This window comes from Netta rufina, assembly GCF_964035555.1.
Source record: "Netta rufina genome assembly, chromosome: 1".
NCBI lineage: Eukaryota > Metazoa > Chordata > Aves > Anseriformes > Anatidae > Netta > Netta rufina.
This window is the reverse complement of record NC_140123.1, coordinates 41,099,190-41,122,696: the sequence shown is the minus strand read 5'-3', so window position 1 is coordinate 41,122,696 and position 23,507 is coordinate 41,099,190. Positions and strand designations below refer to the sequence as shown.

At 34.0% G+C, this 23,507-nt stretch overlaps 1 protein-coding gene across 2 annotated transcripts in view; it reads left to right on the top strand.

The window, feature by feature from the left end:
• Nucleotides 1-23,507, top strand: part of KLHL1 (kelch like family member 1) — a gene marked incomplete at its 5' end in the record, with an annotated part of 235,789 nt that overhangs the window by 96,241 nt on the left and 116,041 nt on the right. For both annotated transcript variants that reach the window (XM_084284977.1, XM_084284976.1), the window contains one exon: nucleotides 9,166-9,362. In XM_084284977.1, coding sequence (XP_084141103.1) covers nucleotides 9,166-9,362 — 197 coding nt within the window. The remainder of the gene's footprint in view (nucleotides 1-9,165; nucleotides 9,363-23,507) is intronic.

The window sequence follows — 23,507 nt, the reverse complement described above, 5'->3', positions numbered from 1 at the left end:
TGTTAATGGTGTATACTATTTTAATTTCTACAGTTTGTCCAAGGAACTAGACTTAAGTATCGTAAAACATTTAATTTCAAGTATAGTTGCTTCTGTTTGAGAGAAGTTTTTCTCTGGGGACAACTGAACACTAAAATACAGTTAACATGGGCTTTTTTTTGCAAAAACATGGAAGCTAGAAGTATTACATTGCAAATATTTTTAGATGTAAGTTTAAAAGGGGAAGCATTTTACATTATATTAAGTAACAGATATTATTACTCACAAGTCTCTGAGGTAATGAATTTATGATCTGGCCCAAAACAGAGGCTCTTCTGCACACAGTTACAGAATACATTTAGAAAGGGACAAGAGAAGGAACATTTAATAAGATTTTAAGTAGACAATGTTTTTGTTCAAACAGACTGAAATTTGGCGATAACTGAAGTTATCATCTATTTCAGTCACTTTGAAAAATCAGCACTGAGCACAAATCCTTTCCAGAAGATTGTGTCCTTTCAGAAGCATATGTTTCTGGAAGCATGTTAGATCTATTATATTTAACAGGAGTACTTCACCCAGGAGTTTTAGAATGTGGGATGTTAAATCTGCTTCTGTTGATCAGTAATGAAAAACACCTCAGGAAATTTTGAAAAATTTTTCGTGATTGTGTGTCTCAAAGTTTTCAAATTCAAAACCAAAATAGTTTTGCTAAAACTGTCAGAGAAAATGAACAGATAATATTTACTGCAAAACCAAGGCTATTTTCCTGTATTTTTCCTATTTTCTATGATTAAGTGAAACTGTGATCCAGTACAGAAATTCTTCACACTTCTATATTAAAGATAACATTAGCTTCAATAAGCATTTCTATCACTCTTGGTTGCTTATTTATTAGATTTATATATTTTTAACAAACTGTATTTCAGGTTTTTGTTTTTAAGAATTGTTCAGTCTTCATTCATCCTATAAAAAAATATAGAATGACAAAATACTTTTTAACATTTGGTTTCATGTTTAATCACCCCCAAAAGTTTTCTTTTACAGTGGGTCCTAAACAACTTCACATTTACATTATTTAGAAAGTATATACGGTGTGCGTTCATAAAATTATATATAGAGATCAAATACATATACATAGATTAAAAACAAACAAAAACAAACAAACAACAACAACAAGAAAAACACCAAACAAGCCATACGCCACACCTTTTCTGCTAGCCTACAAAGTAAAGGAAACATTAATTTTCAGGATATCTCTTTTATGTTGATGAAATTGTATGATGAAATTTTATGCTGAAATTTATGATGAAATTGTATGCCTTTAATTATCAAGAATAATTTCTTGCATATATATAAAAAAAAGGAGTGTATGGAGTATATTCTCTCTTTGCCAATTGTGTGAAGTCAGGATAATATCTAACTTAGAGAGGAAAAAGAATATTTTGAAGTCTAAACAACTTGATGTAGAGCTTGTCATTTATGAGGAACTGGCATATTAAATAAATTTAGTGTTTTACAATCATGTATGAGTAAAGCTTGACAAATTCTTAAGTTAGATACAGTGTTCATTTTATTTTGCTTGCTTTGCTTATGGTTTTGTTGTTTTGCCTTTTAAAATAGGCAGTATTCTTAGCCTTCTTTTTTATCATCTTAAACAGATTAAACAGATTCTGTTAAAGATAGGAATTCTGTTGCCTATAATGTTATGAAATTCTATGTACAACTTTATATTGTTCTCTCTCTACCTATAGGTAGAAGACTTATTCTGATACATTTAAAGCTGAGCTGTATTACCTCATGTTTAAGCAAATGGAGTTCTAAACAATTTGAAAGGTATAATTACATTGTGGCAGGCACAGTATTATGTCTATGCAGCCCTGATAAGAACTGCTCTTAAATAAAGAACATAAGACTATATCTAAGTAGTTAACAGGAAAACAAGAAAATTAGACTGCCAAAAATAATGATAGTAAAGTTTCTATGGAGAAGCAACATTACTAAGTATGAAATTTACAATTATTATTTTTTTATTATTATTTTCCCTAAGGATATTTTTGAGCAGTTTAAAAACTTGAATAAAATGTACTTGTGCTTTGCTAGGTTTGACTGGTTCATTCAAAAGAACAAATTATGTTTACTGTGTGTTGTAACAGAACTACAATTTAGGAGGAAAAAAAGCATCCTCATTTCGATATCAGTTAAACGTATCATGTGAGGCAGCTCAGAAATTCTGAAGCCACACTTACATACAATGGATATACAAGAAATATGTTTTATTTTTCAAGCAGCAAGATGACTGACTGAAGAAAATGTAGGACTGAGATCCTGGTGTCCTGACGTACATGGATATGTGTTCTTTGATCTTTTTAGCCTTCAGGAGGAGCAGTAATAGAAGAATATTTCTTTGCCTCACTTTCTTGGGTAAAGATTCTTTCTTGATCTAAAAAACTTTAATTTTTATTATTTTCAATTATGCTTAAATATTTTAAATAGAACAGAAACTAGAGATTGAGCTTCTGGTGCTTTTGAACTTTCAGAGTTTCTTTGAACTTAGTATAGAGCTATGAAGTTGCTATAGATCTCCTCAGATTACATCAGTCTATCTAATTAGTATGCATTCCCAACAGTGGTTAGAAGAATAGACTAGTGCTTTCATACAGTTAATGAAACTGATAAAGCAGAAATCATTTAACTAAAAATAAAATAAAAAAAATAATTGATTTATTTATGAGTTTCTGATAAATAAATAAAAAATAGTATGTATCATATATGTAAGAGGATTAAAGTCTGTTTGATCCTAGCTTTTAGTTAGATTTTATTTTGGAGTTTTTTTTTTTAATCGAAGGTTTTTCAGATGACTTCTCTGGCAACATTATATCTAATAACACATACAGAGCAGACAGCAAGGATATAGCAAGAAACTACCTTTAGGCACAAGAACCCTTAGGTGCCCTCAGAACGTAAGACTTAAAATATCCCAGGAAGTTTGATTTTTTTTTTTTAATCAATGAAACTCAGTTCATATATGAATAAAAGGTAAGAATGATACTTGGCATAGTTTTGACACATACCGATTTATAGTCTTCCAAGCTGTTCCTTCATATTGTACAGAGGTTGTCACAGCCACAGTTGATCATTCTTCAATATGCAGTACATGTAGTCAGGAAGCAAACGTCTGAAGTCCATTGTCTAAAAAGAACTGAGAGAAACTAAGTCTTTATATACTTATATGAGCTTTTGGAGATCATTGTTGTCATACCCTACCCTATTTGTTGCACAAGTGCTGTTGAAAATTTATTTAATTACTCTTTTTATTTGTGTTTTCAAGGTACTCTTTATCTTGTGATGTTTTCTTTGTTTATTTAATATGTAGACAGTATATGTTTTTATTTAGATTCTTACTTAAAAACTTAAATAAGTTTTTATTTAAATTAGTAAATTTCCATATATAATGACTTCCTAATAGGTGAACTACTGGTGAAGTAATCAATATTTTGATTATGTACACAGGTACACACTAGCACATTTTAGCAAGTAATCCCAACAATGAAATAAGTAATTTTAACTTTTTTTTTTTTTTCTATAGTCAAATGAAAAAATACATCTCCAGGCGTGTTTCAGAGCAGTAGCATATCTGTCTTTATTTTTTATAAAATATTTTTGGAAGATTACATCCAGTTAAAATAATTTAGTATTTAAACTCTTATTTTTATGTGTATTTTACAGGCATGTGTGACTAAATTCAAATTTCTAAAGTGAGCTAAGGCACACAAACAGCAGTTTTATGAGGAGAAAGAGTTTGATACTGATCTCTTAAAAAACTGATGTTTATAAACCAGTGAGCAAGTTTTCTTTAAAAATATGACTGTGACAATTCAGTTATACAACAGACTTTGTTGTTTTGATATATATATATATATATATATATTATTTTATTTTTATTTTATTTTATTTTTTTTTCTCAGACCAAGAGAGGAAAAAGTACCACATCATGGTATGTTTTGACTAATATACATCTCTGATCTTTAGCGAGACATTTGCAAGATTTCCACTCAGTGGGGAATTTTAATTAGTTAATAGGATTTGATTATCATTCTCCAATGTTGTAATTTTCTACACCTTTGAAATGCAGGCTGAATTTGGCAGTACATTACAATGACCATGTGATCAGTTCAGTTTAGTCAGTTTGCACAAAGATGCAGCAATATTAGGATGAAAATAATAGTACAGCTTGTTAAAAGATAGATGCTGTTTTATTTATCATAATTCTCAAATTCCTGTGACAGATGCATTAACTTTTTTTCTTTTGCAAATAACATATTTTTCCAGCTGCAGAAAAAAATATGAAAGTAGTTTTCTTACACATACTAATTCTTAAAGTTCTTATAAAAATGGTTATTTGAAATGACAAGTTCCCCTAATCTTGAAGCCATGGTTGGTAGTGAGAAGCTAAAATCATAACTGACAATTTATCTGAGTATCATAGTGACATATTTGAATTAAGTGAATACTTCTTTTATTTAGACATCCATTTTCTCTGAGATTATTTCATAAAACTTAAATAAACAAAACCATAAAGACTCCAGTGTGAAGAATGAGGAGTTAAAATAAGTTGAGCTTTTCAGGAGATGAATTTCACCCACAGGGACTAAAAAAGAGAAGCAATATAAATAGAAAAAGATTGAAATTGTCAGGACAGGAAAATGTTTCTGTTAGGAAACAATTTTCTGCTGGGAAAAGTATTTTCATAGTTAAGTCATGTGTTTTAACTTGTCTTCTATTTATTGTGGCAGATATCAAATTGGCCTAAATTCAAGTAATTCATCAGCACCGTCAAGTACGTCAAGTAGAAACTTCTTTGAGTTACGCATACTTCTTAGGTTAATTTGTGTTTAGTTTTGGTTTTGGCTGCTAATGTATAGGATGAATAGTCTTGATAATACAGATAATAGTCAGATCCTAAGTTTTTCCTCAATTCAAATTGCACTTTTTATTTGTGTAGGAGGCTAAGCACTTGTCTTGTAGTATCTATTTTATTTATTTAATAATGAATTTGTATATCTGCAGTGAGGCTGCCTTTCCAAATTTTCACTGATGCAAAATGCTAAAGTGTAAGGAAATAAACAGAAAAAGCCTTAGAGAGCTTGTCTTACCTCACTTGCAGCTGATGATACTGGTTTGCAACAAATAGTTAACAGAAAATAAGTGTTAAATGAGGAGGATCCTCTGCAAAAGGAATATACTGCCTGTTGTGTTTCCTCTTCTGGAAACAAACTCACATTTACAAAAAGTGTAAGTGATCATACAATGTAGAATATATCTTTTAAGATACTGGTCCAAACCAAAAATTTAACATTCACTTCAGAAAACAGCTGAAGACTAGCACATATTCTGCTATGAGGAAGCTACTTTTTATTGCAGACTTCATTGGCTGCTCTTCATGGATGAATGTAAGAGATAATTACTGCACATTATATCATTTCCAGGAGTTGACAGTAATAAGGAATGTGAAAATCAGAAGTGGACCCAAAGAGTGTTGAAAAGGGACTAAAGCATTTCCAGACTCTTTATTACCTGTTCCCTATTAGTTCCAATCATTCTAATACTGTGTGTTTGGGAGCAGATGGACTGAATTCATATCACCAAGTATAAATATCGACAGTGGCAGAGCAAGTCAAATGAAGGTGCTTCTTTTATGGTTAATTACAAGAAATAACCAATCCTTGGGAGTGATCCATCACCTTCTAAAGTGGACTACTGAAACAGAGTAGATGTGCTGTATCTTCGTATTTCTCTCTGTTGATTATAAAGGGAAATCTAAAATGTTTAGCTCAGATTGCTACCTGGTAGATACCTAAGACTTGGTAAGATTAAATAAGAAATGTCAAAAAGGTTTGTTATAGTGGTATGAAGCATAGCACAGTTTTCATAAGCTCTTTCTATTTGTCATTGAAATGTGATCCTGTTGAAAAAAAGCAGTTCACTTTCATAACCATTATTCAAACAATTCAACTACTTTTCAAAAGCTGAATAACTATTATCTTCATACTATCTACAGTTTTATTTACAAAATGGAGACCTAATAAACAAGCTGCCTTACCAGGACTGAGTATAGGGGTTAGCTTATGGAAAACAATTATAATTTATTAAAAATATTTTAAAAATGATTCATAATAAAGTATAATAAATATATTAGCGTTATGAAAATAAATAATTATAAGTCATATTAAGAAACTCTTCAAAACTGCAATACAACTGATTAAGTCACATGAAATGGAAAGGTTAGAAGATAAACACTCGACTAAAAGGAATTAGCTCTAGCCTTTGTTTCTGATTACTTGACATTTCCTATGACTTCATTTGTGTACCCTGACTCACAGGGTATCTTAATGTTGTTGAAGGGTCTTTGCATGAATGGATCAATGTGCAGATTAATTACCTACACAAGAGAGAAAAATAGATTACTGTGCACATGAAATAAAATTATATTGCCATATGTTATGTATCTGGATTGAAATTTCTTGCTCATGCACAGAGCAAGTGAGCAGCACCTACTGAGTGGTAAAACTGTATTCCTGTTGATACCTAATGGTCACTGTCTGCGGGAAGTTGATTCCCGTGACTCACACACTGACCATGTTAGTCTGCAAGATGTTCAAAGATGCAGTGATTCCGTATACACAAAATTATTTGGAAAAGTTTAGCTTAAAGAGTCGGAGAAAGAAAGAGATTTAGCAAAGACAATAAAAATATCAGGGAATTTTTATATATTCTCTCTGCTACAACTTTGTTAGTGAAATAATAAATCGTACATATCCATTATAAGGATGCATCCTAAAGATAAGCATTTTAATTTCTGCATAAACAATGCACATAAAATTTGTCACAAATAGAACTATAATTTAGAGTAGCAATTAAAATCCATTAACATTTTTGATTGTTTTTTAGCCTTTTTTCATACTAATTAATGTAACACAAAATGAGATTTTTAAGCTTTAGTTAATTTGTTTTGCTCATGCTGAAATAGTTGTGCAAGCCCCTTATTTCATAAGTGTGAGAGGGAAGTAAATTGAGGAAACAGTAACATTAAAAGTAACCCCCTTGAATAGCATATTAAACAGTTTTGATTAGATACTTGGATCATCTAACTGTCAATATAAAACTGTCTGAGGAGGTCACATTATATATACTAAGACTCTTAAGTGCCTTTTTTTTTGCCCTTTTTTTTTTTTTCTTCCTTCTTTTTCTTTCTAAACTTAATGTGCTAGACCCAGGGGACTGTTCCTGTATGGAAACTATCTGTTTCCTCTAGTTTCATTTCCTAATGCTATATTTAGTGATAAAAGCTGTGAACTTTTTTTTTATAGCTGGTGACAATTCTTTCAATCTTTCTGGCAATCCTCAACAGTTATCCAGACTAGTTTTGTCTGGTCAGAGACTTCTTTGAGATTGTTGTTGAGAAATAAGTAGTGTGTAAGAAAAAGAGATTTAAAACTCTGTTTGTTTGTTTGATAGCTGTTTTGCACATTTTTTTTCCTGCTTTTTAGTACTGGGATGATCAGTTTTAACCTGGAAAAAAAATACATATATATTTTAGCTTCTATACAAAGTAGAACTACAGTTTATGTAGTGAGTAGGGTGTTGGGCCAGTGGTTACCTGTAATCATGGAGCAAATTTGGGACTATCATTGATAAATACACGGGTCAACCAAGCATCAGCTTCATACTGTGCCTTCTGACTAGATTGTGCAAATATGGGGGGGACAGAAGTGGTATGAACAGTCAGATAACATTAACAGAAACTCACATGGATATACAAGATGTATAAGAATAAGCAGAGGAAAACTGAAGTTATGCTGTGTACTTGATCTGCTGCTCTAATCTTTACGAAAGGGAGGTATTATAACCAGAAAGGATAACTTCATAGTTTCCATCTTGTATTAAAAGCTACAGGTTTAGCTTTAAAGGAGGCAAAAAGGTCAAATCTTCAGTATTATTGTATTTCTGGTTTGGTATTGCAATATAAAACGGCTTTTCTTTTCTATGGCAATCTGTTGTGAAGTTGAGGATTTTGGAACTGCTCAATGCCATGTGATAGAACTATTAAGACATGTAGATTTCTGTTTATATGACAACAAACACAAAAATTGCATGGGGAAAAGAGGTAGTTTATCAAACAGTTGAACTATAATACTTTGAACAGAAAGATCAATATACACTTAATCCTCTTACAGTGTGAAGAGATTTTTCGAAGCACAGTGTTAGTTAAAGTGTTAGTTTCTTACAATTTATATTAGACTTACACATTTTCATATCATGTTCTATTTTCCTGTTCTCCAAGCTATTCCTGAGTTGTCTAATTTATTGTCTCAAGTTATTCACGTAAGAGACCATACAAAGATTTAATTTAAAAATGACAGCTTTGTGGGACATGATGACAAGAATGATACTTATTCTTCAATAAAGGGATGTTTTTTAAAATGTATATTATTTTATTTCACCTTTTATTTATTAAATAGTTTATCAGTCTGTAAGGTAGAGATGATATGAAGTGACAAAATTAAATATAATGTAAAAATAAATGAAAGATAAATATTATGCATCCTTGTATGCTCTTCTAGCTAATGTAAAAGTCTTTTAGAAGAATGGTATGCTTTGAGAGATATGAAATATATTATTTAGGTAAAATTACCCCCCAAATCATGTTACAAATAAGTACCAAAAGTTTGAAATGTTTAAGTATTGTTTTGAAGATACTTATATTTTTAATTATACTTTTTTAGCCAGTTACTGAGTTTTTTGCAAAGATGAGAGTTTTAGTCTGTACCACTGAAGATAATGCAAGTTTAATCATCAATTTCAAAATAAATAAATAAATCACAGCCAAGTCGTTATATAGATACTTAGATTTTAATCTCATTATAGACACAAAAACAATGTTCTCAAGATGCTTCTTCTTTCAATATGTTCCCATCTCTATTTGTATCGATCTTATATAGCTGAATTAATGTTTACACACTGTAATGTTCGTGTAATTGAAGTGTCCAGTCATAGACATTAATCCTCTGCTTACTTTTTCTGCAGAACTATTTATATTAAGCTAGAATTATTTACAAAAGATGCTGCATGTTTTGTTTGTTTGTTTCTTTTTAATGCCAAGCTTACATTATTCCATTTTTTTAGGCTGCCTGGAGCTGAAAGAGGACACTATTGAAAATCTTCTGGCAGCTGCCTGCCTCCTCCAACTCCCTCAAGTGGTAGAGGTTTGCTGCCATTTTCTAATGAAGCTTTTGCACCCATCCAACTGTTTGGGAATACGAGCATTTGCTGATGCACAAGGATGCACAGAGCTAATGAAGGTGGCTCACAACTACACAATGGTAAGGCAGTTTTAGAAAGCTCGAATTATGATCATATGAATCCTCTATATATTTTCTAAGTAAAATTATCTTGCTAATTTTGAACTTGGAATCCTTCTGTACTTTATATTACAAGTGGCTGTTTTGAAACCATAGGAAAGGTAATTCCTCTGAACTTCCTTGAAGGTATGAGAATTCACTTTCTGTAATGTCCTGCTGAGTGAGACCAGTATATGCCTTAATTAAATGCATATTCAAATACAGTTGATAGCAGCAAAGCTATGTATAAGTCCTTAGAATACTTTTTATTTATTTGTTTATTTATTAATCACCGTTTTGCTTTAGGGAAGCTTTGTAATTTTTTGTACGTCAGTGCAATATCAAGAGAAGTTTTTGTTTGTTTGTTTGTTTTTTCCCTGAAACATTATCCCACCTTTCATTCATCACTGAAGTAGATTAAGACACAATGGACAATGAAATGAATGAGCAGAAGTTAAATGATGGATGTTGTCCTGACAGCATTTTATTTTTTTTCCAATTGCACCTAAGAGAACTGTATGACATAAATATTAGAAATTAACCAGAATCAACGGAGCAAAAATACGGTACTTATTCAGAAGCTAAATCATATCTGTAGCCATTTAATTCTGCATAGTTTGACAAAATTAAAAACATTTGGCTCATGAAATTAAGCTTACATAAAGAGTAGATTACTTATCATTTCTGAGAAATAATGGTCCCTTAAGGTCTAGTTAGAAATTGTTACTGAAGTAATACAGAAGGTTTCAGTAAATCTTCTTGGCTTGTCCAGCAGTTACATCATTATTTTATTTATTCTTTTGAGTAACTAATACCATATTGTAGTTCATTGGTTTAACTGTGTTTTTCTTACCACTACAGCTGAGATATTTATATCCATCTAACACACATGGAGCTTGGTCTGTGTCTGGTTTTAATTTTATCTGTCTTCAGACATATAAAGCTAGTCTTCTGAGCCAAAGCTAGAGTGTTTGATGTTCTTCTGTTCATGGAGAGAAATAATCTGTCAGAGCAGAATTCATCTGAGCTATTTTAGAGTGAGATTGTGTTAAAAAGTAAGCAGGTATGGGTCTGTAAGAATAAATTAAACCTTTTTATCATTTTTTCTTTCAGTAGATATAGTGTATTATTTTTATGTGTTTGTTTTGGAACATAGGCAATATAATGAGAAATTACATAAACAACAAACTAACAGGAATAAAATTAATTTCCAAAAGATCTTATGATTCTTTAAAACACCTTATTGAAATATTTTTGGGGTGAATTAAATTACTTATTGTAGTACCTTTGAAGACTTGTGACTGAAACAGCTGGTGGATCACAGAGATCTATGCCTATATCTAAGATACAAGGTATATTATATAGTAAGTTACAGGTTCCAACGCTTGGATATAAAGTCTGAATTATGTGCACTGGGAAAATTGTCAACAAATGATAGTAGATCAAAAAGGAAGTCAGTTGTATTTAATATGCAAACTCTGATGTAGTTAGAATTAATCTTGCAAGCATGCATGATAATTACACATTTATATTTTCAGGAAAGACAAATAATCACATCTATTCAATTATAGTATTAAAAAAATAAATAATAATAAAAAAACCTGTATGTTATTCAACTCTGGACCTGGTGAAAAGATAATCATAAAAGTCTAATTCATAGGGCATGATATTTTCATGGGAACAGTGTTATTGAATTTAGGTATGAGGCAGCTCACATCTACTTGATTTACTCGTTTCTGTCAAATGTTGTGGATGAGCAATTCAGAATGGGGCTAGTGCCTTACCTATCTCTCTTGACTACAGCACTAGAGACCAGGTTGAATCTACGTAAGAGAAGAGGGGTTACTTCTTTCCCACATATATAACCAAGAAAAATTGCCAGAGTACAGGCTAGATATCCTGGGAGAGGTGGGTGGAAGAACAGTGAGCAAGAGACTTTGTGACATGAAGAAAGGGTAGGAAAGTGCTGATCAGAGCAAAGAAGCTGATGCATATTCTCTGAAGTGACAAAAAGCATTATTTTTCCTGCAGGCTCCAAGGAAACAGTATGAACTGTAATGAGAATGAACTTATCTATGGCAAATATGGCAAGGGCAGGGTTGTTAAAAAACTATTTCTCCTTCTGTCTTAAGCAGCCAATTTGAGGAGAAGCCTTTCTTAAAAAAAGGATAATGAAATTCTTGTTTTTAAAAAAGCTCTCATGATTTAATGAGGATTTGAAGACCCTTTCTTTTCAGGGTGCTTTCTTTAAGAGTTGCAAGTGATGTACCTCAAATGTTGGCTGTGTGACAACTCCTTATCTTCCATGGTATCATTGCAAAAGCTCGTATGTTTTGAATAGGAAATAATGGCAGTCCCTTAGCTCTGACATACTGTGTAGTAGTTTGCCTGTAGAAATTTATTTTTCTGTGAGAGCTATATAAAATAAATAGTTTAAGTATGAAGGCAGAATAATGGATTAATAAATGCAGCATTCAAATTTTGGGTCTTTCTGCTTTGTAAGGATATTTTTATTCCCCTTCCCCCCCAAAATGTGAACCATGTAAAACAGGTGAAGTGAATTTTACTTAACTAATTGTCTAAAATATTTACTTACATTTTTCACATAAATAGTGGAAGTGTCAGAAAATTAGTCTCTCTGATAAATGAAAAGCACCTATAGGAAGAAAATTTTTGAGAAAAAAACAAACAAACAAAAAAAAACCAAATAACTTTGACAGCATTTGAGGGAACTCTAAAGGAATTTAAAAAGTGAAATAATATAATGATTTCTTCCTACATTTTTTTCAGTCTTTGAAAATACTGGGTTTCTTTTCTAGATGTTCAGCACCAAAGTATTTTAAAAATACATATGTTCAATTGATAAGAATTTATAGCTGACTGTCTGAGTAGCCAGTTCTATAATGCTAATTTTCAAAAAACAAGCTTTTTTTTTTTTTTTTTCAAGAGTACAAATAACAAGACTAAGAGGAGTAGATATGCATGCCCCCAAAGTAGAGAAAAAATGAAGATAATGACTGAGATTATGTACTTTTTGTCTTGTTCTTTAAATTTACAAAAAATATCTACTCTACATTAAGCACATGAAATTCTTTTTGACCCCTTATTTGACAATTATTGGCTATAATATTTAATAGATATAATATATATATGTATTGTACTAACCATACTGTTATCACAGAATCACAGAATTGTCTAGGTTGGAAGAGACCTCAAGATCATCAAGTCCAACCTCTGACCTAACACTAACAAGTCCTCTACTAAACCATATCACTAAGTTCAACATCTAAACATCTTTTAAAGACCTCCAGGGATGCTGACTCCACCACTTCCCTGGACAGCCCATTCCAATGCCTCACAACCCTCTTGGTAAAGTTTTTCCTAATATCAAACCTAAAACACCCCTGGTGCAACTTTAGCCCATTCCCCCTCGTCCTGTCACCAGGCACATGGGACAACCCCCCACCTCGCTACAGCCTCCTTTAATGTACTTATAAAGAGCGATAAGGTCACCCCTGCTATAAGAGAAATACAGTTAGAACTGACCACAAATATTAGTTCTGTGCCATGAAGTTTTCTGAGATGAAGACTCAAATAGCAATAATTTTACACTGACTGTGAAAGTGGGGAACAAGACAAAGTTTTTCAAGTTGGCTTTCAGAAAACAATTTTTAGACATAATATATGCTATAGAATGAGCAATGATTTTGAGGTATACTTCAAGTGAATCATTTCAGCATTGATTCAAAATCAGCATTTTGGGGATATCCGAGACATGAACAGTTTAATGTTAGAGTGGTGGTTTCTTCCAAGGAGTTAATGCTATTATCAGCAGATACCAGAAATCAGATGTGGTATGAGCTGTGAGAGTAATTGCAGTTGCAATATTTAATTTCTTCATAGATTCAGTGCTGCAATGATTAAAAATGTTTCTTACCTCCGTGGAAGTTTTCAAAGGGAAAATATATATATATATGTCTATTTGAAAATGTCAGTTCTTGCAAGAGAAAATGAACAGACAGAAATGCTGAAAAGAAGAAAGAATTTAGAAAGAGGATAAAAAAATCTCCCCTTTCTCCAACTTTGGTTGTTTTTAAATTGGTAAAATTAGGGAAGCTAATTAGGGAAGCTAAGACAGTTTGGAAAAGTAACTCTGAAAAGTGAATCTTAACACACAAGTTAGCACTTAAAAGTGAAAAACTGCTTAACACATTACTTCTCTTTTTTTTTTTTAATTTATTTTATTTTTTGTTTTCTTCTAAAAAACTGGCAAACCAGGCGTCTTTGGTAAATCTTGTCAGGAACAGGAAAGAAATCTTAAAGGAAATTACTGAAGGAGAACATTTTCTGAAAATACAAAATACTTCTTTCAAGTTATATTTTTGTTTTCGCAAAAGTTTTCTTTCCTATATCTTCCAAATGAAAAGTTTTACTTCCCTACTGCCCCAAATTAATTCTGAGCTAATTAAATTTTAGCAGTATTTTTTAACATTATCTGTCATATTTAATTTGTCCAATTCTAAAAAATATATGGCCCGTGTAACACAAGGCACAAGATTCTAATGATTGTAAAATGTTCATGATGGTCCAATTCATTTCCTTGGCTTATTTTTGTTGCTTCTGAGTTATGCCATTGAAGTTTCAGAGACAAAAGCAACAGATTAGATTTTGGGCATTGGAACGGGTTGCCCAGGGAGGTGGTGGAGTCCCTGGGGGTGTTCAAGGAAAGGTTGGACGTGGTGCTTAGGGACATGATTTAGTGGGTGACATTGGTGGTAGGGGGATGGTTGGACCAGATTGTCTTGGAGGTCTTTTCCAACCTTAATGTTTCTATGATTCTGTGTTACACTGATCAGAGGCTTGAGCCTGAGCTGGAAAAGGTTGTGTGGAACATGTGGAACAAGGTAGATTAGGCTGCAATTTGCATGGTCCTGCATTTTTGCCTCCTAACCTAACCTATAGAAGTGTCCTAAAAGAAAGCTGGAGAGGGACGCTGTCAGGGAGTGTAGCGATGGAACAAGGAATAATGGTTTTGAACAAATGGAGAGGAGATTGAAATTGGATGTGATGTGAGGAAGAAATTCTTCACTCAGCACAAAGCGCATATGGGAATTAGGGTTGAAGATGTCCCTTGCTTCTGTTCTTTTCCGTAAAGAATAGAATGAAATTACCTAAAAAACAGTGTTAACAAAACCAGAGCACAGGGTGGGAGGTGCAGGGCAGTCCCTGTGGCTGAGGGGCAGCCTTTCTTCCTGGCAAGCCAAGTGGCCCGGGGGAGCCAGCCCCAGAAAAGGAGCCCTCAGCCCCCCAACCCTCCTCCTTCTTTCACGTGAGGGCATCTTCCAGGTTGCTCCCACCACAGCTGCCTTTGGCCACACGTGGGACACTACATCACAGAGGCTTGCTGAGGTCACAGTGGCCACCACTGCCCCGCCTTTGCTCCGGACCCTATAAAACAGGACCCCTGCAGCTGGCCCACCATTCGCTCAGTGACTAGGTCCTCTGACGGCCAGCGCACACAGCAGGAAGGAGACTAGAAGCAGCAAGGCGAGAAGCAGCCCTGCTTGGTGTGCAAGGACAGCAATGCAGTCCAAAGAAGCACCAAGAAGGAATGCAGCTAACAAGGAGACAGGTCTATGAAACAGGTACAGGTCTATGAAACCTGATGACATGAATCCTATTGCTGGTCACTAAAGAGAATAGGTCGGCACCTGCCTCTCCACTCCCCATCACGAGGAAGCTGTAGATCACGATGAGATCTCCCCTCAGCCTCCTCTTTTCCAGGCTGAACAGTCCAAGTGACCTCAGCCGCTCCTCATACGTCTTCGCCTTTAGGCCCTTCACCAGGGCTAAAAGGCACTTGGCTTTCCTAGTAGCCAAGGAAAGGTTGGATGAGGTGCGTAGGGACATTGTTTAGTGTGTGACATTGGTAGTAGGGTTTGACCAGATGATCTCAAAAGTCTTTTCCAACCTTAATGTTTCTGTGATTCTGTGATTCAAGTTAAATTTAATCTTAGAATAATCTTGCTTCTTATTTTCACTTTGGTGAAATTAAATATTAACCGATTCCTAAAATAAGGCATTCGCTATAGCACTTAGTTACTCATTTAAGGTTCCTGAACCTTAGGATAACTCCCTGTTACTATTTCATTCTCAACCAACATTTTATGGCTTTCATCATTTTATGGCTAAGTTTGATTAGAAAGTCATTCTTCATCACAGTTGTCTTTACAACAGTATTTTAATGAAAATGAATAAAATGAATAAATGAGTATATGAAAATGATCAGCTTCATTTAATCTCCATAAATGCTTTAATGATTTTTCAAAATAAATTTTCCTTGCCTAATATCAGACTTGATATTTAATAAGTTCTAAATTACACTGTTTTGTTTATATATGTGTGTGTGTGTGTGTGTGTGTATATATATATATATATACACAGCTTGCTTTGTGCTTTCACATAACACTTCGTGAGGGCAAGATAGAGCCAGGAAAATCTCTTCATATTGAAGAAGAAAGAGCTGCTAAAGCTCCCTACCACTAGAGTATTCTGTAGATTTCAGGAGATAAGTCATTTCTATTACATGTTTTTTGTCACATTAGATACAAAATCAGATCCCCTCAACAATGAAATCTGGGGAATCCATGACTAAAAGTTTTTATTTGTATAGTTGACACAGTATTTTCAGACTTAATTCAAATCTAACAAACATTTTTTTTTCCAAATGCAAAGAGCCAATGCTGAGATGGAGAAAGCTCTTAATAGAAGTAAAATTCATTAAGTGTATAGTTATATATTGCTTTTCATGAGTGTAATAGTTCTGTAATATCTCTGATATTTACTGAGATATTCAGTCTTCAGTATCAAGTATCAAATTGTCCTTTTGAAAAGTGACTTATAAGTGAAGAAAAAATGTGTGCATGGAGATGGGAGGCAGGGAGGGGACAAAGGAAGAGAAGTAGTAAGAGAAAACCAGAGAACCTTTGAAAAATCCTTAGAAAATACACTTGCCAAATACCAAGTCATGATGGTAGTGGGGGAGGAGAGGAAGGTAGATTTCATAAAAAGTTAGTGTACAATGAAATTTGGAGACTTCTATCTTTGCATTATATCTGTTTTATTTATAAGTAAACCTTGTATAGCAATATTTTAAGGTAAAGCATTTGAAGTAAGAACTTAAAAAGAAGTGGAAAAAAATGTGTGGTCTCATTGGTATCAGATTTACTGTGGGCTGTTTTATTTTCGAGGTGTGAAATTGCCCTACCATTTTTAAATGAATCTGCTAAATGGCAGCACAAATATCCGTGTCTCTCTTGATTTAAGACTTCTGTACTTAATGACAATCTGTGTTTTTTTTTTTGTTTGTTTGTTTTTTTTTTTCACTAGCGCATCACTTTCGATAAGTTTTCAATCTGCAAAGCCATATGTCTTATAACTTTCGTTTCCTAATTTGTTGTTGGAGTTACATGATGGTAGAGTGACCTGCATGTGTGATGCCTTTTTAAAGAAACAAAAGAGTAAAATGGAAATGAGCTAAACCAACTACAGTCTTCTAACTGTTTCAATGACAGTTCTTTATACTTCTAGTTTCCAGGGTTTTCATATGAAGGGAAGATAATCTCTAAAGTTAGCAATTTATCAGCTTGTCAAATTGGTCAAAAATTAGAACTGTAGTATGTCTTACCTGTCTTGTTATAAAACAGAATAATTTCTAATTTAATAGTGTGATCGCAACTTGATTGGGATGCATTTTTTTTTAGAAAATATGTCTTTTTATAGCGTGTTTTACTTTGAACCACTTTATACTTACTGTTGAAAGTTTGTGGTAGACCACATTAGTTTAATAAAGGCTGTGATGTACCAGTAGTGTTTCTCAGAACAGCTACTTTTCTGCATTAATAGATCTAGGAAGAGGAAAAGGTTATAATAGACCGTGCCAGTTTAATAAACTGTGGTCCTTCTTATAACAACTACTTTTCTATGTCAGTGAATACTGAGAGATGAAAAGTATGTCATATTACTCCATAATAGATAATTACAGTTTGGTCTTACAGCATAGGAAATTCTTTAAAAAATTATTCGTATTCGGTGAAGTTTTGAATTCAGCTGTAGCTTGCTCTATCTCCCACAGTGAAGAGCATGGTTCTGCTTGTGTTGTGACATATAGATAATACTTAGAAATTTTGATTTTGACGGTCCAAGTTATGCTACCAGTTTCTACATCTCAAAATCATGCCATTTGACTGAAGTCTGAAGTTTCAAATGGAAAATGATGAAGTTTTGAATGGAAAAGTTGTAACTTTACAGGTATAACTTTTCAATCTGACATTGCTTTACTTGTCAGGAAAAGTTATTTAAATTCCAGTGATCGTTTTGCATCTTGAAACTTCAATTTGAATAGTGAGATGATACTTTTTTCCATGTTTTTATTTTGCTATATTCCAAGATGAATCACTAAACATAAACTTGGAAAATCTTCAAATTACTCTGAGGCTCTGAGTAGGAGGACAACCAAAAGTAAAAATTCCATGAGTAGAAGAATGTATTTAAATAAAGTGATTGATGTGTCTGTAACCCTGTCAGAATGTTAAAATTAAAAAGCACCCTAACATATGTTACAGTTCCAAGCCTGGGAGATGTGGAGTGTTTACAAGTGCCTGTGAATGAATTAGATGCAGGAGGTGTTTAGTCTCTCTTAGCTACAGTTCTGTGCTTCACACCACAAGGGTCATTAGTATCAGCACAGCAAAACATTATTCAAACTTAATTATAAGCATGTAAGTAATCAGTGACATATACTTACTTTATAAAGACCCTTAGCTAACTGAGATTTCTGATTATATTGCAGACAGAGCAACAATTTCATTTATGTAAAGTGTCTGCCATATGCAAATTCTTTAAATGATCTTTTATGGGAAAGAATTTCAATGATTGTATTATTAATTGTTTAGCTGCCCGGCCGGCAGCTAAACACCACACAGCCGTTGGCTCACCCTCCTCCCTCCCACTCTGGGACTGGGGAGAGAAATGGGGAAGTGAAGCCTGTGAGTTGAGATAAAGACAGTTTATTAGGACAGAACATGAAATAATAATATGTACAAAACAAGTGATGCACAATACAATTGCCCACCACCCGCTGACCGCTGACCAGCCTATCCCGAGCAGCCATCCCTGTATATTGTTTAGCATGATGTCAGATGGTATGGAATACCCTTTTGGCCAGTTTGGGTCAGCTGTCCTGGGTCTGTACCCTCCCAGCTCCTGCTGCACCCCCAGCCTTCTCTCTGGCAAGACAGGATGAGAAGCTGAAACGTCCTTGGCTTGGTGTAAGCACTGCTCTGCAACAATTAAAACATAAGCATGTTATCAGCACTCTTCTTATCCTAATCTAAAACATAGCACCCTACCAGCTACTAGAAGGAAAATTACCTCTATCCTAACTGAAACCAGGACATTAGTTATATTTATTATGAAACCCACAGAATTTCACAGCTGAACCATGGTGGGATGTGGGGGGCAGGGACTGGTATGTAAAGCCTTTCCTATCCATTTCCACTTACAGCAGCTCATCTCGAAGCATATTGAAATGTTGTAACAATACTCCATATTCAAAATAAGATGTAATAAATGTAATAAATGTAATTTTGGATATTGATACATGGTAATGACAATCATTAATGAGTTATGGTTGTACTTTTAGTGGTGTATTTCAGTGTTAATATGCTTATACCTGTTATCAGATAACAAGTGAGGCGAGCAAACTGTCTACTACTGTGATTTAATTATTTCTTTAGTATATGCTTTTTAAAGTAATTTATACACAAGGTCATCGATTGACTTTCTACTATTTAAGAAATACCAGTTAGACACTGACCAAATAACTTTGTTGTCTTTGTGTCATAGTTTGTTTTGACAACTTTGACGACACTGGTAAGATACAGATAGACAGTAAGAGGAGTGGAAAACTGGACTGCCAAGCTCAGATAGCTGTGATCTGTATAAAGTCCATCTGACAACCAGTGATGTTCCTCAGGGATCACTTCTGGGTCCAATACAGTTTGTCATCTTCATTAATGACCTAGATGATAGCACAGAGTGCTCCTTCAGCAAGTTTGCAGATGCCACCAAAATACGGTGTGGAGAGCATATGTTTGGGCTGCTGTTTAGAAGGACCTGGACAGCCTGGAGAAATGGGGCTGATAGGAACCTCCTGAAGTTCAGCAAAGGGAAGTGCAAAGTCCTGCAACCTGGAGAAAAAGAACCCTGCACCAGTGCAGTTTGGGGAGCAGCTGTTTAGGATGCTGCTCTGCAGAAAAGGATCTGGGGGTCCATGTCGACAACAAAGTTAATGTGAGCCAGGAATATACAATGTCAGCAAGGAATGACAAGAGTGTCCTGGAATATATTAGGAGAGCAAGTTGAGGGAGGTGATCTTTCTCCTCTGTAGGGAACCTGTGAGACCACATAGGAAGTGCTGTGTATGGTTTTGAGTTCTTGTATTGACAAGAAGGACATTGATACACTTGAGTGAATCCAGCAAAGATCACCGAGCTGGTTGGGTCTGGAGCATACAGCATGCTAGTAAAGACTGAGGGAGATGGGCCCATTCAACCTAGGTAAGAGAGAGCTAAGGGAGACCTTACTGTTCTATACATCCACCTAGTTGGAGGATATAGAGAAGATAGTGCTCAACGTTGTTGGAGGTGCAGCATTACAGGATGGGAGACAGAAGTTGGAATATAGAAAATTCTGATTAGATACTATGTTTGTTGTTATGATTTTTATTATTATTTAATCATGCAGGTATTTAAATACCAGAAGAGCAACAACCAATGGAGTTTGTACAACCCATCCTATATGTTAAAGACTTGACTGCAAATGTCTCTGGGTAATCTGACCTAGTTAGACAAATGGAGAGTTTGCCTAGATGACCTTCAGAGGTTGTTTCCCACCTAAACTATTCTTTGAGTGTATTAAATATAGTACTTGTACACTTCCAGTGGTCTTAGATGTGCGTTGTCTATCCAGGAATGACATGGAACAGAAATTCAGATATTTTAAATCAAATATTATTTTATTTTACTTAGCACTGTGCAGCAGATGGGATTATCAGAGCTAACATTTAACTGACTTTTATTAGAAACAACCTATTGGTAAAATGCTAGCAACAAGTTAGCAGTAACAGTGAAATTTTAAGCATTCTACGATTTTATGTTTCTTATGCTGTCAGGCAGATATTTCCAAAATATGTTGTTGTACATAATGTCCTACTTGCACTGCAAACAGCAAATGTAAATCTGCAAGATGAACTGTGCAGGCTGTGTTCAAACTTTAAGGCATCTTATCTGTAAAGTTTGTTTTGCTTTGGTTTTAAGGATAGTGTTCACAGAAAACTAGTGGGACTCCAGACAGCCACATAAATTTTATTTAATTTGTTTTATTTTTTAAAGTATTTATTTTATTTGATTGCCTCTTTAAAAGCCCTAATCAAACATTTGTCCAGCCACCTAGGAGGATATTGTGGTAGAGTACAATGTGGAGGGAATTGTGGAAAAGATTCTGTCACACACTGGGAGGTAACATTGTTACTCACACTGCTGAATATGTCTTTGTCTAATAATGCAATATATCATGCTCTTAACAGAGCAAAAATAGGAATAAATTTGATGAAAATACATTAAGAAAAAAAACTTTAAAATAGAACATTTCTATCCATAGCAAGTTTATTTTACTTTGTTTTCTTCATTTATTTTACTTTAATTTTATATTTTATTTGTTATTTCATTTTACTTTTTTGTTCCTTTATTTTATTTAGAAGGAACGTTTATTGCTTACTCAATTGGAAATATTGCCTATAGTGTGGTGTTAATAAGGTTTTAGTGTACGTTACATGCTGTTTCAAAAGGTATATAGTGCTGTAACAACTGTTGTTTTTTTTAAGATTTCAGAATGAAGTTTAAATTACGTACATGTCCTAAATGATCTTGCGACATGCTGGGTAAATAAAGTCAGTGTTATCTAATTGAAATATAGAATGACTCTATATACTTATGACTAAAATAGACACGTTAATCTACTAAACATATTTTTCAAAGGGAGAGAGGAGTGGAATCAGAGTTTGGAAAGTTGTAATTGTTTATTTTCATGCTTTTAACCTTGTGGATTCTAATCACAAGTTTGGAATATTCTATATGAAGAAGATAATGTATTGCAAAAGGTTATACACACTATATACATCTTAATACAAAACTTTTTATTTCCACACCACTGACAACATAATTGAGAAGACGTGCTAAAACTTTGCTGAATGTAACTGATCACTGCGTCTCTGCTACTGTTTTTAAATTATAATTCTAATTCTTTTCTTACAAATGCCAGGACATTCCTGAAAAAAAAAAATAAATATTGTGTGTCTTGTACATTTTGAAATATAAGCATGGAAAGTGTATTTTTTAAGGTTTACAGTTTCCTCAATCTTATCACTGTAAGCCATCTAGCAACAAGCAAAATTGAAAAAGACTGAAACATAATGCAAACACGGAGTCCCCAAATCCTTCTGATTATCTTACTTTCAACCCAAACATAAAATTTGATCTTTTATGTTATAGTACCTTTCTTTTTTTTTCCTAATTCATGACAATGAACTATTATTGTGACTCTTGCTTACAACTTCTTTTTTCTTTCTCCTTTCTCTCCTTCAAAAATAATTTCTAGTTCACAGATCACTTTTCAGCTTTCTGGTATTTTTAAGATGCTTGTTTGAATGTAATAATTGGCACTTAGCACAGTGTGCTGCTTTTTTTAAGTTCTCCTTAATACAGCTGTGACATGGCACATTACAGTACCACTCCATCAAGACACAGTAGGAGAAGAGGAAAGTAAGAGCATTTCAAGAACTAGCATATGGACAACAAGATAATTAACAGGAAATAGAGAAGACAACTGCTGGTAGTAAAATGCTGTGAAATCTACAGGATAATAGTTAAGTAAGTAGTCTGTACTGTATTAATCACAATCTGATGACTTCTTTATCATCAGTAACTGCCTGATGATATCATCTTATGCCTAAATGTCACGTGAAAAGGTTTGCATGACAGAATTCTGCACTGTTCATTCTAGCTTCTGAATTCTAGACCTGAATCTTCAGCAGCAACAGTGGTATCCCATCATGTTAATACTTAGTACACTTCAGAATGTGTTGTGGTTTGAACTTATGGGTTAAGATAAAGACAGTTTACAAGGTAAAGAAAAAGCCATGCAAGTGAAGTAAAACAAGGAATTAATTCACTCCTCATCAGCAGGCAGGCATTCAGTCACTTCTAGGAAAGCACATAACAGTTTTTTAGGAAGACAGATGCCATAACCCCTTCTTCCTTCTTTATCTCAGATTTCATTGCTGAGCATGATGCGATATGGTATGGGATATCCCTTTGACCAGTTTGGGTCAGCTGTTCTGGCTGTGCCCTCCCATCTTCTTGTGCACTCAGCCTCCTTGCTTGCTGGACAGCATAAGAAGCAAAAAAGTCGTTGGCTCTATGCAGACACCGCTCTGCAGCATTTTATTGGTTTTATCAGTGTGTTATCACCACCGTTTTCATCAAAAATCCAAAATGCAGCACATATGAGTCTCTACAAAGAAAACGAACTCCATCCTAGCTAAAATCCTGACAGTGCTACCAGAAATAGAATTTCATGTTCAGGGTGCTGTGATATCTCTCTTCTTTCTTCAGCGGGTTTGATGATGGTTTGACTGTCAGGTCAGCAGATCTACATCTCCATCTGCCAAGTCAAGAATATTTCAATTTATAAATCCTGCCTCATCTCACTGAACTGTAGGCATAAATAAATTGCTGTTCATAGAGGGTAGCTCAGGGCAAGCAGACTCTTAACCTAAAAAGCATTGGTGGATTCCTAAAATCAGTAAGTGTAGTAGTTGTAGTTCTGTGTGTGCTGACACAGATTCAGACTAACAAAGCACTCCAAAGAGAGTGAATCAGTGAATCTGGGGGGATTTTCTTGGCATACATTAAAAAAACAAAACAAAACAAAAAGACGAGAATCATGACAGATAAATTCTGTAGCTGTGAGTTCTAAGCCTTTAAATCTGTAAACTAGTGTAAAATC